The following is a 12,755-nucleotide window of genomic DNA, read 5'->3' on the forward strand; positions in this document are numbered from 1 at the left end:
AGGAAGAACCGCAGGCACCAGGGCTGCCCAGGTGGGAAGTGGCTCTGCAGAAAGGGACGTGGTGGACACCGAGGTGAACGTGAAGCAGCAACGTGCTCTTGGGCCAAGAAGCCTGGTGGTGTGCTGGGTTGTGTCACGCAAAGCATCGCCAGCAAGAGGAGGGAGATGATGCTGCTTCTGTGCTCAAAACTGGTGGAGCTACACCTGCAGTGCTGGGCCCCCAGTGCCAGAGAGCTCTGGGCACACTGGGGCGAGTCCAGCATCACCCCCTGAGCTGCTGCAGGGCCTGGGGCACCTCTGCTGCGAGGAGAGGCGGAGAGAGCTGGGGCTGCTCGGCCTGGGGACGAGGAGGGTTTGGGATCCTGTCCGAGGAGGGTTTGGGATCCCCTCCGTGCCCGCCAAGCCCCGCAGGGAGGTGCGGAGAGGCCGGAGCCAGGCTCTGCTCAGCGGTGCCCAGGGCCAGGCCCGGAGCGTTTCCAGGGAAATGTTCTAAACCCGATGGTTGTCTGCAGCTGCTGATCTTACAGGGAGCTGCCATATCTGGCATCTGTGTCATCGGGCATCTCAGTATTTATAAATGAAAAAAAAATAAAAATGCTGGGAAGGTTTTAAACCTCTGTGCACAGGGAGGGAGACGCTGATCAGGGGAGGCGGTCGTCCCCCGTGGAGCTTCTTGCACCCTCCTGTCTCTAGCCAGACGTTCAGCACGATGACTTCAACCCCTGTGGCACCTTCAGACCTTCTAGGAGTAAATAAAAGGAAAGCTGGATTAGTGCTTACAAGGCAAAAAAACTGTCTGTCATATACTTTTATCTTTCATCCCCTAATTTTGAGCGTAAGCTGTCAGCCATCTGTATGTTCCTAAAGCTGAGATTAAAGGCCAACTCTTTTTTAAAAACAGAGCGGGTTTTAGGTGCTTAAACCCAAAGAATAATGGAAATAAAAGGTGGGATTCTTGGCTGTCAGGAGAAGATTCGGCTTCAGCGTTTTCAAAGGCGCAGTGCACGTTAGCACCTGAAGAAGGGTTTGGGCCCGGCCAAATCCCACGTGAAAAGGAAGGAGCAGGGGGCGGCCGTGCCAGCAGCTGCTCCCGTTGGATTCCCTTCGCCCTCCCTGCAACGAGGCGCCGTGGAAAAAAACTGGCAAAGAATTTCATAAAACGCCGCTGCAGGAACCTGCAAGCCGCTTTCGCCGGGAAGGCTCGGCCGAGTTTGTTGTGCTGTCAAGCCGTGATGATTAAATTACTTTTCCCTCCCGTCCTCCTTGCGTTTGGCTTATTAACTTGACGTTTCATCTCAATTATTTGCTCTTCTTCACGCCCTCCCAGTGTCGCTTGTCACTCACTCTTTATTCGGGCAAGCCCGGCTAGCCGGAGGAATGCGAGCACCGGAGCAGGCGTGTTTGCAGGCGTAGGTAACCCTTTAGGCACCTCCGTGGTGCTGATCCCACCCTTGCTGGGTTTATGAGAAGGGTTTTTCCTCGGCGAGGCAGCAAACCTTCCCAGGGGTCTTCCTTTTGACTTCACCCGTGGGGGTTTGTGCTCCGAGGGTTGCAGCCTGTGCCCAAAGCCACGCTGATGGGCGAGCACGCGGCGCTTGGCTTTTTGGATGCTTTTCCAAGCAGGAACTGAGAAGGAGAAGTCCCCTTCGGACCTGAGTTGTGCAGCTCAAGAAGTCTCAAGCTGGCTGGGGAACAGCTATGGAAGAGCACGTCGAGAGGAAGGCGTTTATAGGAGCCAACCCCACGTCCTCACCGGGGGTTTTCACGCTGGCAGAGCTCTCCTGAAGTGCTGCTGGGCTCCGCTTCCAGACTTTTGAGGATGTTGTGCCTGGGTACCCCCAAAGCATCAAAGCACGGCCGTGATGCTGCCTCCAAAGCTCAGCCCTGGGCCCTGCAACTTTTTAGAGTGGCTCCTCACCCTGTAGCTGTCTCCTGAAGCTGGGACAGAATTGGGAAGCAAGTCCTGGTGCACAAGGAGGGACGAGAGGGCTTAGCGTGCCCTGCGCCCCATGCCCAGCACGTGTGCAGGTCCCAGAGTTCATCAGCTTTGCTCTCTCATCCTCTCCTTCCCATCTGGACCAGGGCTGAGCTGCTCAATAAAGCATCACAACTCCCTGAGCACAACAAAACCTGCAGTGTCTGTTGGGAGTAATGAAGACAAATCACAGCCGGCTACCAGCGTGCTCCCCACCGCGCCTGGGGATGAGGAATGGGCACGAGCAGCGTTTTAAATAACCGAATATGTCAGAACAACACAAGTAAATGACGGAGAGCAACGACCTGTGGCTCTGCTAAACTTTACGGTTGCCATGTTTCATCTTAATTTTAGTGCAGGTGTTTGGTTTGGGGTGAGTAATGAACGCTCCTGGAGCCTGGGAGCGGCAGTAAACAATGGAGATGAAGTACCCTGCCCTCCAACGCAGGGCTCCGCTTTTTTTTTTCATAATAAAAAAATGATTTTTTCCTACTGCTGAAGATGGATGTTGCCTGTAGACCCGAAACAACTTTGTGAAGCTGGTAAGAGCGCTTCCGAGTTCGTGGGTCAAAACTGTGCTCACCTGTCCGTGCTGCCGCAATGAAACCTGCGCTGATCCTCAGCTGGAGCACCGCGTGAAACCCCCCCGTTAATCCCAGCTGAAATTTATAAGATGCTCGTAAAAAGCTGTGGCATCTCCTCGGCCACTCCTAATTTCCACGAAAGTGTGTGAGATTCTTTTGTGTGTATTTGGAGGCGTGATATCCGGCTGAAGCGTGGCTCTTTTCCTGGCAGCTCCGCTTCCCAAAATTGTTGTCGGACGCTTACAGACCTGAGGGCAGGATGGTCCGGGCCGTGTTGGCCAAAGGGCTCGTGTGAGTCTGCTCCCAGCCGAAATATTTGTGCTTTTTGTGTATTTAACGTACGTTGCACACCCACACTGCATACAGGAGCAGGTTACAATATTTTATCTGCCACAACTTTTGTACTCGAGCAACGAGGGATGTCGTCGGAGTAATTGTAAATGAGGGGAGAGATGCAGGTAGGTTGGACAAAACTCTGCCACGTGTTTTGGAAGCTTATCACTTCGATTTGGTGGTGATTTGGGAAACCTGCGGTGCTCACAGAAAGGACCTTTCCACCTCTGTCTCCATGGGGCATCTCAAGACATTTAGGGATCCACTGGGCTTTACGGAGGACCTCGGTTCTCTGTGACCATGCCCATCGCTCTCCTCTCTTCTGCTGCTGATGCTTCAGCCAGGTCGGTGCACGGGGACGTGAGCTCAGCAACCTGCCCGTGGCCTTTCTAAAGAGCTGGTGGTTTCTGAGCACCCTCCTGTCTTTCGAGTCTTCCCACCATCATCTTTCCTTCACATCCTTCTTCTTCGGACATCATAAACTCCCCTGGGACATACCAAGCTTCACGTGTGCAGGTTCAGTTCTGTCCTCTACTCTTGAAGCTTGTGCCACCTTATTCATGCATCGTGGCCAGCTTTGCTTTCCAGTAAAACCCTTTTTGTAAAAAAAATAAGGTTTTCTGCATGCCAAATGATGCCTTCAGGGCCAACGGCATCAGGTTTGGCCAAGCTGATGGATTGAAGCGGGTCTGTGCAGAGCTGTTCATGGGAGCCGGCGTGCACCAAAATCTGCACAGCGAGCAGCTCTGCTGGGCGAGGAGGACGAGGAAGATGAGGAGGATGATGAGGAAGAGGCATTTTTGCTTGCCCAGAACCTGCTGCTCAAATAAAGGTTGCTTGGCCTTTCAGGTCCCATTAGCTGTACACTGAATCACCTGCAGAAGGTGATTTCTCTCCCCGGACACGGTGCCTTCCCTCGGCGTGCTGATTTTGCAGCTTGTCATGTTCCTGTCTGAAGCCTTACCGCTCGAAATTAAATCCTAATTAAATAGCATCCTAATTAAATAGCATCCTAATTAAATAGCTGCTGGGGATTGCTCTTCTCCTGCCCTGCCATTGTTTTGCGATGGGGAAATGGGAGGCTCAGCCAGGGTAACTCCTCTTGCCACGGACTGCTCTTGTGATTCACAGCTTGAGATCGCCTCTGTTCCTCAAAAGTGAAACGTCACGGCTGTAGGCCACAGGAAACGTTTTTAAAAATAAATATTTACTGACAATACTCTCGATTTTCGTAGTAGCTGAAGCTAATGACTGCTTGTGCTTTCCTAGTAAATGTAAAGGTTTCAAGGAACTTAAATAGTTGATACAAAAAAGGCGTCAAATATTTGCAAAATATTAAGTTATTTGGTAAAAATAAGAGGAACAAAATCCTGAGAGCCACAAAACCAGTGTTAAATTATTACAATCGGTATTAATTCTGACATGTTTCTTCACCTGTAGCCTTCCAGCAGGAAATAGGCTCCTTCCTTTTGTCTGTACAGGTGCTGGAAATGCAGGTAAAGCGGTTCACATTAACGAGGAAGACGGTAAAATACGAACCAGAGGAATTAGCTCTCCGGCAAGAGAGAAACCTCAAAAGCAGACGAGGGGGGCAGGTCCCCGGAGGTGCAGGACCCGCTCAGCACCAGCCTGCTTCGTGCTCTGAAGCTCTCTTAGGAGCAGTCCTTACGGGCAGCAGATAACGCCGGCGGTCAGAGCTCGTGTCCCTCACCGTGCAAAGCCTGGTGAAGGAGCAGAGGCCACCCTGCTCCCACGTGCTCGAGGCTATAAAACAACCCTTTTTTTTTTTTTTGAGGCCCCTAAAGTGCCCCTGCTGTTGTGGAACACGCGTAGGTGCTGGGTTTGTTGCAGGCTGGAGCTTTGAGTTGTCATTGCCCCCACAATTTTATCAACGAGGTAACTTCAGGCAGACGATGCAAGATGTCAGATAAAATCGGGCACGTTGCCTTGTCCATGGTAGGATGCTGTAATGAGAGCTGCCTAGAGCTCTAAACACCCCGAGGCTTTCCTGGATTTGAGCTGCTCCTGGGCACTCCCCATCTTCCAAGGTCTGCCCCTGCTACTAGAGGTTGGACTTGATGATCTTGAGGTCTCTTCCAACCTAGAAATTCTGTGGTTTTGTGATTCTACTAGCAGCGTGGTCCCAAAAGGGGATTGATTCCCTTCAGAGACGATGGCTGCAAGAGCAAGACCTGAAAGCTGATGGGATGTGTTAAAAAAGGGCGGACTGGAGAGTCCTGGTCCAGGTCCAAGGAGCTTCTTTTCCCTGTCGTGCTCAGTGGCCTTAACACTCCTGCCTTTTGTCTTGCAGGGGAAGGTGGCGCAGACCGCCTGCATGTCGGCGTGCAAGCACTTGTCCACCTCGCTGATGCAGCTGCTGCTGGAAGCCGAAGTGCGGCAGCTGACGCTGGGCGCCTTGCAGCAGTTCAACCTGGACGTGGAGGAATGCGAACGTAAGATTCAGACCCATTTCCCATTTCCCATTTCCCATTTTTTTTTGCTTTACCCACTTGTACGTCAGGACCCGAGCCAGGGCAGTGCTGTCAGAGCCCGCTGGTGCTGTCCAGGAGGACATCTGGCAGTACCTTCAGGACACAAGCAGCCTGGCAAACTCTCAGAGATCAAAGCTTTGCTGCTCCTTTTTCTCCTAAATGCTGCATTGACGCTTTCCAGATCATCCCTGCTTTTGGGGTATTTTTGAGTATTTTAAAAATACGAGCAGTTAGAGTGGGTAAACCATGGGGAGGGCTAACAGAAATCAGTCCACTTACAATGGCTGTTTCAGAAAACAATAACTGGCTTGTGTTCTTAAGGAGCTCTGGTCCTCTCCCGACCTCAGCTGTTTGTCTTCCCTATCTGCTGCAGGGAGTTTTTCCCCAAAAAAAGCCTGCCCTTTTTGCAAAGTCACTGTTACGGGAAAGAGACGCCGTGTAAGCAAACCGGCTGACTCTATTTGGAGGTGTGCATGCGAGCATCGCAGGTGCCAACAACGTGGCTTGAGCTCAACCCTGCTCATTTCGGGTCACCTAGCTAACACCTGAGCGAGCTCTGAAATCCTGAGATTTCTCTCAGGTTGCTCATTCCCCTGCTGGCTGTAGGCGTTAACAAAATGCAGAACACAACTGACAGAATGCCTCACTTCTTCCTATTTTTACAATTTAATCCAAAGCAGGGCTAGCGCAGCTCTGGACAGGAACCTCCCTCCCTGATGGGTCTGTTTTTAAATACATATTGAAGCTCAGAAAGGGGGCCAGTCCGTACCAGAAGGGATTTTTTTTTCTAAGAGCAGCAGCACTGTGCAGTCCTTCGGTCCTGGTGTGCAGCTCTGCGATGTCCCCCTGCACCTCTGGGTGTGGGAGGCTCTTGCAGGATGTTTGTGGAAGGCAGACGTACAAATAGGGTTAAAAAAGATGATGTTTGGACAAATGAGTAACCACAGAGAGATGAGGGAATGGCAGTGGTGTCCCCATGATGACTGGGAGCTGGGCAGGTGCTGGATGCACTTGATCCTGTGCTGTGTGTAGGGCCGGGTCCTTTATTTTTGAGACAGCAGCCATCACTTTGAGCTGGTTTTTGCCTCTTTGCCAGGTTTTAGCCACATGGCATTTAAAATCTGGTGTATTGTGTTCCACGGCTGCTTGCAAAAATATCACGGGGCCAGAGGCCATGGAGAATGCTGAGCTGGGTCGGATGCAAGCGATATTTTAATTTTAGAGCAGAGGAAGATTTTTTAGGGAAGTTTTTTCCAAATACCCACCTTTTTGGCTTTGTTTTGATACGGAGATTGGGGTTTTCCCTGCTCAGATCGGGCCATCTCCTTTTGCTAATTCATCGCAACCTTTGCTGGGGATCCTTGGAGAAGGATCGGTGTTTAATGAATCAGATCCAAAGTTTGCAGCTACATCACTCGTCTCGATGCGAGCAGGACCTTATTTTTCTTGCACGAGTGCCTTCAACCCGAAGTTCTGGCTGCCTAATTTGTGTCCCATCAGCGTGTCGGGGCTGCACCGGCAGCAGCTGCGTTCTCAATCTGTGTCCGCACAGGGACGGTCTGCGGTGCCGAGAATAATAGGAAGCATTTGTCATCAGTAATAGCTTCCTTCTTTTTCTTTTTGGCTGCAAACAGACTTGTGACCCTGCAGTTTTCCGCCCCACCGGTAACTTGGGTCACTAAGCAGCACCTCTTCCCTGAGAGCCCCCGGCGCTGGGTAAAACGGATGCCATTTAATATCGGCTTTAAGAGCCTGATTCCTTAAATTCCACGCGAGCTGGAGCAATTGTTTGGTGAGGAGCACTCAGACACTGAAGAGCAGGTGCCGCCAACCTGAGCAGCCGGGACGCGACCCGCTCCACCCGAGGTGCGTCGCAGGCGGGGACTGGAGACAGATGCCACGGCTGTAACCTTCCTATCCATCACTGTCACCCCGCTGCTGGCCGCAGAACGGGAAGCCCAGACGAAGTCTTTTCTTCCTTTTCGGGGGCAGGAATGCACCCGGGTGGCTTTGCTGACACCAGGAATGATTTTTTACTTCTGGTTTTGAGAAGCAGCGCATCGAGATTTGGCTTTCCAGAAAAAAAATAAAACGATCCACGGAGCAGACTGTTCTATTCAGAAAATGTGTTTCCATTTTCAAGGGTCTTTATTCATTTGTTTTCCAATTTGCGGGTGCCAATCCCGTTGCCCTTATGATATTAGTTGTGTATGTGGCTGTTTATGCCTCTGTCTCTAGCCCCCTTCGTCTCCCCAGACGCCCCGGCCTTACCTAGTTTAGCAGCTTTATCACGTACTTATCTTATTTAACTAGGGTTTTATAGCTGTTCTTATCATATTTAAATAGCATTTTATAGCCGTTCCGAGCACGTCCAGCGAGTTCTCTGGTATGGAAACTGGGCTTCGGTATTTCAGTCCCGGAGTTTATTAGGCTTTTCTCTAAGTTGATTGTGAACACCAAGAGTGTAAGCAAGTTAAGAGAGTGCTGAGAAAAGTTAATGAAAAATTAGTTGTGGATTAGGCATGGTTTGAAGGCAATGCAGATAATTTATTCTATATAGGAGCAGATAGAATACACATTAGAAGAAAACATGTTTCTGTACACGACAGATAGTAATTGCAGAGGTGAAAATGGTGATGGTTTAAGCTTAAGCCAAGACACTGGTAAATTAATTCTCGAGACTCATGGGTTCATAAAATAGTTTCTGATTTTTGGATTTGCTGTCCCATCAGCGTAACAAAGGGGAATGGCTGCAAAAGCGAGCCTCAGGCTATGGTTTGGCTCCAGACACAGGCAAGCCCGGGTGGTGCTGAGGAGGAGCACGAGCTCGTGCGGGGACCCCTTGCCCACACAATAAATCCGTCCTCTGGAGCAATGTACTCAGCAGTTTTTGGATAGCGTTTTGCACATTCAAAGCACTGCACGCACAGTTTATTCATTTTATAACCTTCAGAAAGACAGTTTTTGGAGAAGTGGGGAGAAGTAGTAAATTAAATAAACGCGAGGAGCCAAATCCCGCATTTCTCGGTCGTGTGAGTAGTCCCATATACGTCAGCAGCATTTCAGTGTGAAAGAGGCAAGGAAAAACGAAGCTGCAAGGTTGTAAAAATCCGATTAGGCTGGCTATGATGAGAGAAACGTGTGAAAAATGAGAACCGTTTTCCTGTGGCATTATTCCCCCGGGGAAGCTGTGGAAACCCCGTTGCAGGAGGTTCCTGTTGGACAAAGCACTCGAGGAGCTGCAGAGCAGCGCTCCTGCAGGTTGGGGTGCCGGTGTGCTTTTTTTTCCAGGAAAAAGCTTTTGCCCAAGATGTGCGTTCGAGGTTTGAAAGCCTTTTGGTGCAGCTTTACGAGTGATGTATGCGTATGGACGGCACGGCTCGAGTCCAGGAAAGTGCAAAAGTCATCTTAAATTGTTTTCTGCTGGCCAGGTATTACTTGGAGCTCTTGTTATTATTGCTTGGCTTTATATAGCTCCTTTTATGCAGTTAAGAGAGATTCTCTCACCTCTGATTTAAACCTAGAGTGGAATAAGGCACAGAGGTTAAATGAGTTGTCCAGAAAGACACAGTAGGACACGTCTAATTATGTCTCAATTTAGGAGTGAGTTCTGGCTCCAGCCCAACGAGCCAACTTGAAAGGAGGGGGAAAAAAAAGCAACTCTGGAGGAAAAAAAAAAAACAAAACACAAAACTAACACCGATATTTCTGTAAACTTGTACATAGAAGAGGGGATGCTTTTTTTTTCAGAATAGACATTTACTTTTTAAAAGGGCTTTGCTGTCTTCCAGCATAACATCCACAACCCAAGATTTAACGGTGCTTTTTGTAATGGCTCCGTGCCTCTTCACCTCGGTTCCATACTCGGCTCTTTTGGGGACCTCCTGGTGCTGGTGTTTCTTTTTCCACATCTCCCAAAACTCAGAGGTAGTGGGAATCAAACGTAACGACCCAGATTTGGAGATTGCGACAGAAAGGGGGAAAAATAGCAAGGCGGCTGCTCTCGCTTGTACAAAAGTGTTTCACATCTATATAACTAATTCCAGCGGTGGTTGAGGCAGATTGTTTTTACAATACTTAGATCATAAAATAAGCAGTTCCATAATCTCCAAAGCCTTTTAACTGCTGCTTTATGAGAAATTAAAAGCGCCGTAAAATTATATTTAAAATTTCATTAAACTCCAAATTTTTGTTCAGCCCACTCATGGGTGTAGTCAAGAAGAAGCCCAGATGTCTCAGCCAGTTTGAGGAATACTGAACCAAACTCGAGAGCACGCCAAAATGTGCCTATAAGGGTCCCAGCGCAGCTGTTTACCACCTCATTTTTGGCTGCGTTATCTGGCTCCAAAAAGTTTCTCACGCGGAAATCCCGGTATTTGTTCAGGGCTCCGGCGTTTGCCCACGATGCTGTGGGCAGTCCTCTTGTGGCGAGCACGGGCTGCCAGGGTTACAAGAGCTGCCTGCTCCTCTTTAGGCCGAAAATATCGAAATATCGTGCATTGGCGTGCCTGGGGCTAGAGGTGAGCTTGGCCTTTCTGAGGACAAATTCCCCAATTTGGGGATTCTCGCTGGGATCTGCCCTGCCACAACGCACCAGCCAAAGCTTGAGCAAGTTTGTGTTTTGGGGGAGAAAAGGGGACGTTGCAGTGAACAGATGGAGAGGTTTGAGGCGATCCCACCAGCAGACAAATCTCCACGGCACTGATCTCTTCAGGTTGGTTTGCCACCTGTCCTGCAGATCCTGAAGGCAATATCCTCTAAGCCAGGGGTTTCCAACCTTTGTTTCCAAAGGAACATCCTTGTTTTCTCCACCGATCCCTGGGAACTCACAGACCGGGCCTTTTCCAGGCCTTCCAGCTGCTGGCGGTACCTGCAAGCTGCCCGGTTCCCTGGCAGGACGGGAGGAGCAGATCTCCTTCCCCACCTCATCACCAATAATTAATTCCGGTAGTGCTCTCTTCATTACCCTCAGATGACCTTTCTTAGAGGCTGCAAAGTACTCGTGGTGGCCTAGAAGGTGACCCCTGGTGAATTAATGTGCATGGGAGAGAAGCACAAAACTCCTCAGCTGAGATCTCTCCGCTTAGCTGCTGATGAGAGGTGTTTGGACAAGGCTCCCTGCTTGAGCACGGTACTCAAGTGATGTTTGCTCGTCTGATTTGAGCAAAAATCGTGAGTCTGCATGCTGTCAGAGGGAAGTGGACTTCTCTGAGACTTGTGCTTTCCTACACCATCTCACCATCACCTGATTTCTGCCTTACGTTCTCCGTTCATTTGTCCTATAATCCACCACTTCATCTCCTTCAGCATTTTTAAGGATGCTTACTGATACTTTCCCATAATTAAAGTCCTTTCCAACTCACTTTAGGAAGAGAGGATGCCTCTGTCCACACCTATTTAAATGAGATGTTGAAGGTATGACCTGGATCCCTGCAAATCCCCACCATTCACTTCTCTTTTGAGCAAATGTAATGGGCCTCTCAGCGGGGCTGCCTGTGTGTTGGGTTTTAAAAAACTAGAATTGTTTAAAATATATGGAAAGAAACTAACAATGAGTTCAAAACCCCATTTACTTAATGCAGCTGGATTTTATCTCCTTGCAGGCTGAACTAGATCAGATGTTTTCAGGTTTGTTCTGCTATAGCAAAGACATGACGTTTTTACCAGCTGTCCCCTCTACCACTTTCCCCTTAACATTCAGTAAGAATACGTTTTTGGTTTCAAGACCAAACTATATCAATTGCTTTAGTTGAGGCAGTTTTCACAGCTCACTGTTTAACCACGCTGTCCCCAAGCTTTGCACCCCCTTTCCCTTCCCCACCCAGCACAGACACCCACCCTATTGGCACTTGTCAACCTTTGCAGCTCAAATAAGCTAAAGGTGAGTGGTACTCAGCCCATTTTCCCTAATATTGTTACTTTAGCGAAGCTCAGAACTTCGTATCTGGTAATAAACATCCACTGCACGCCTTGGGTCTTGGGTTTGGGAAGCTGTGTAGATCTGTAGCTTGATTCTGTAGACCTGTCCTATAGATTAGCAGATACCGACGTTCATTGCACACATTTCACACAATTTCATCTGAAAATATCCATTTTTGTTCTTGAAAACATCCGGTGGCCCAGTAACGAGGAGTTTCTCTCTGGTGCTGAGGATGTTCCTCCCAGCAGAGCTCCTGGACCAGCCCTCTCTAGGCACTGATGGAACTCCAGGCTCGTCTTTGTTCCACCAGAGGAGCAAATGCCAGTGATAGAGTCTTTTTATGTAAGTTGATGCTATTCAGTGAATTTTGGATGACTTCCCTCTCCCTGCAGCTCTCTGGAATATCATAGGTGGGGATGAGCTTTGCTGATGTGGCTGTTAATGGGGAACAATATCAAAGCAGGGCTGTATGGGAATGGTGTGGGTGGAGGTATAGCTCATATAAGCTCAGCAGAAGTTGTGCAGAGAACAGTATGACTTCTGCCAGGATGACCTTCCTTCTGCTCCTCTTACCAATTTCCTACCTATCACTGCCTTCATTTTTGCTTTGTGAGCTTCTCCAGAGTCCATGGAAAATTTTTTCTTCAGCTTGAGTATCCTGAAAGTGTCATTTTGCACCTCTGGGTGAGGAGCAAGATGTCCTGTTGTTTGCCTTGTTGATGGTCTTCCAAGAGTTTGTCTAAGGACAATGTCTTTACGATCTAGATTATTCATCAGGGAAGATGGATGTGGTTGTTTCACCTAATACAAAAACTTGTTCTTGAGAGATGCAACCACAAGTGGATATTTCAGATTCCCCTCCTGAGGAGCTGCTATAACCTAGATCCTGAAGGTCTGCCATCATAAATTCTGGTGGTGTCATGGAATTTAAAGAAAATGTTGCCTCAAAATGATCTTCTGAGGAATAAATTAGCCAGGTGTGTGTATTTTAACCACACAATATGTGTAAGACCCTGTCCCTATGCGTATAGCCGTGAACAGTTTACAGAAAGAGATTCCTCCGATTCTGTGTAATTAATTTACAGTGGATGTCTCTTTTTCTCGTGTGCGTTTGAACTCTTTATTCTTTGTTCATTGTAAAGGGCTTAACGGTTCCTGTGCCTTGATTCTTTCATTGGTGAAATGTTTTGGAAGAGAGGTTAGAGTCCCTCTGTGACCTGCCCTGGGTGGCCCAAGCCTGTAGACCTTGCAAAGACATTACTTTTTTGGCCTGAACACAAGTCTCTCAAACCTTTAGCCTGGCTAAATGCTTTGTACAAACAGGCGCATACTGATCTGCTCTATTCTCTTGTAATTTTCTGCTCAAGGGGCTGTACTGTAGGTGGCTTGCAATGTTTGCCACTTGCCTCGGTAGTGGAGAAAGTACAATAAATGAATCCGACAGTACCGAG

At 48.8% G+C, this 12,755-nt stretch overlaps 1 protein-coding gene across 7 annotated transcripts in view; it reads left to right on the top strand.

The window, feature by feature from the left end:
- EXOC6B (exocyst complex component 6B) overlaps window positions 1-12,755 on the top strand; it is a 269,732-nt gene that overhangs the window by 185,265 nt on the left and 71,712 nt on the right. For all 7 annotated transcript variants that reach the window (XM_032186399.1, XM_032186400.1, XM_032186402.1 and 4 more), the window contains one exon: window positions 5,204-5,345. In XM_032186399.1, coding sequence (XP_032042290.1) covers window positions 5,204-5,345 — 142 coding nt within the window. The remainder of the gene's footprint in view (window positions 1-5,203; window positions 5,346-12,755) is intronic.

Source organism: Aythya fuligula, chromosome 4, assembly GCF_009819795.1.
Source record: "Aythya fuligula isolate bAytFul2 chromosome 4, bAytFul2.pri, whole genome shotgun sequence".
Classification (NCBI taxonomy): domain Eukaryota; kingdom Metazoa; phylum Chordata; class Aves; order Anseriformes; family Anatidae; genus Aythya; species Aythya fuligula.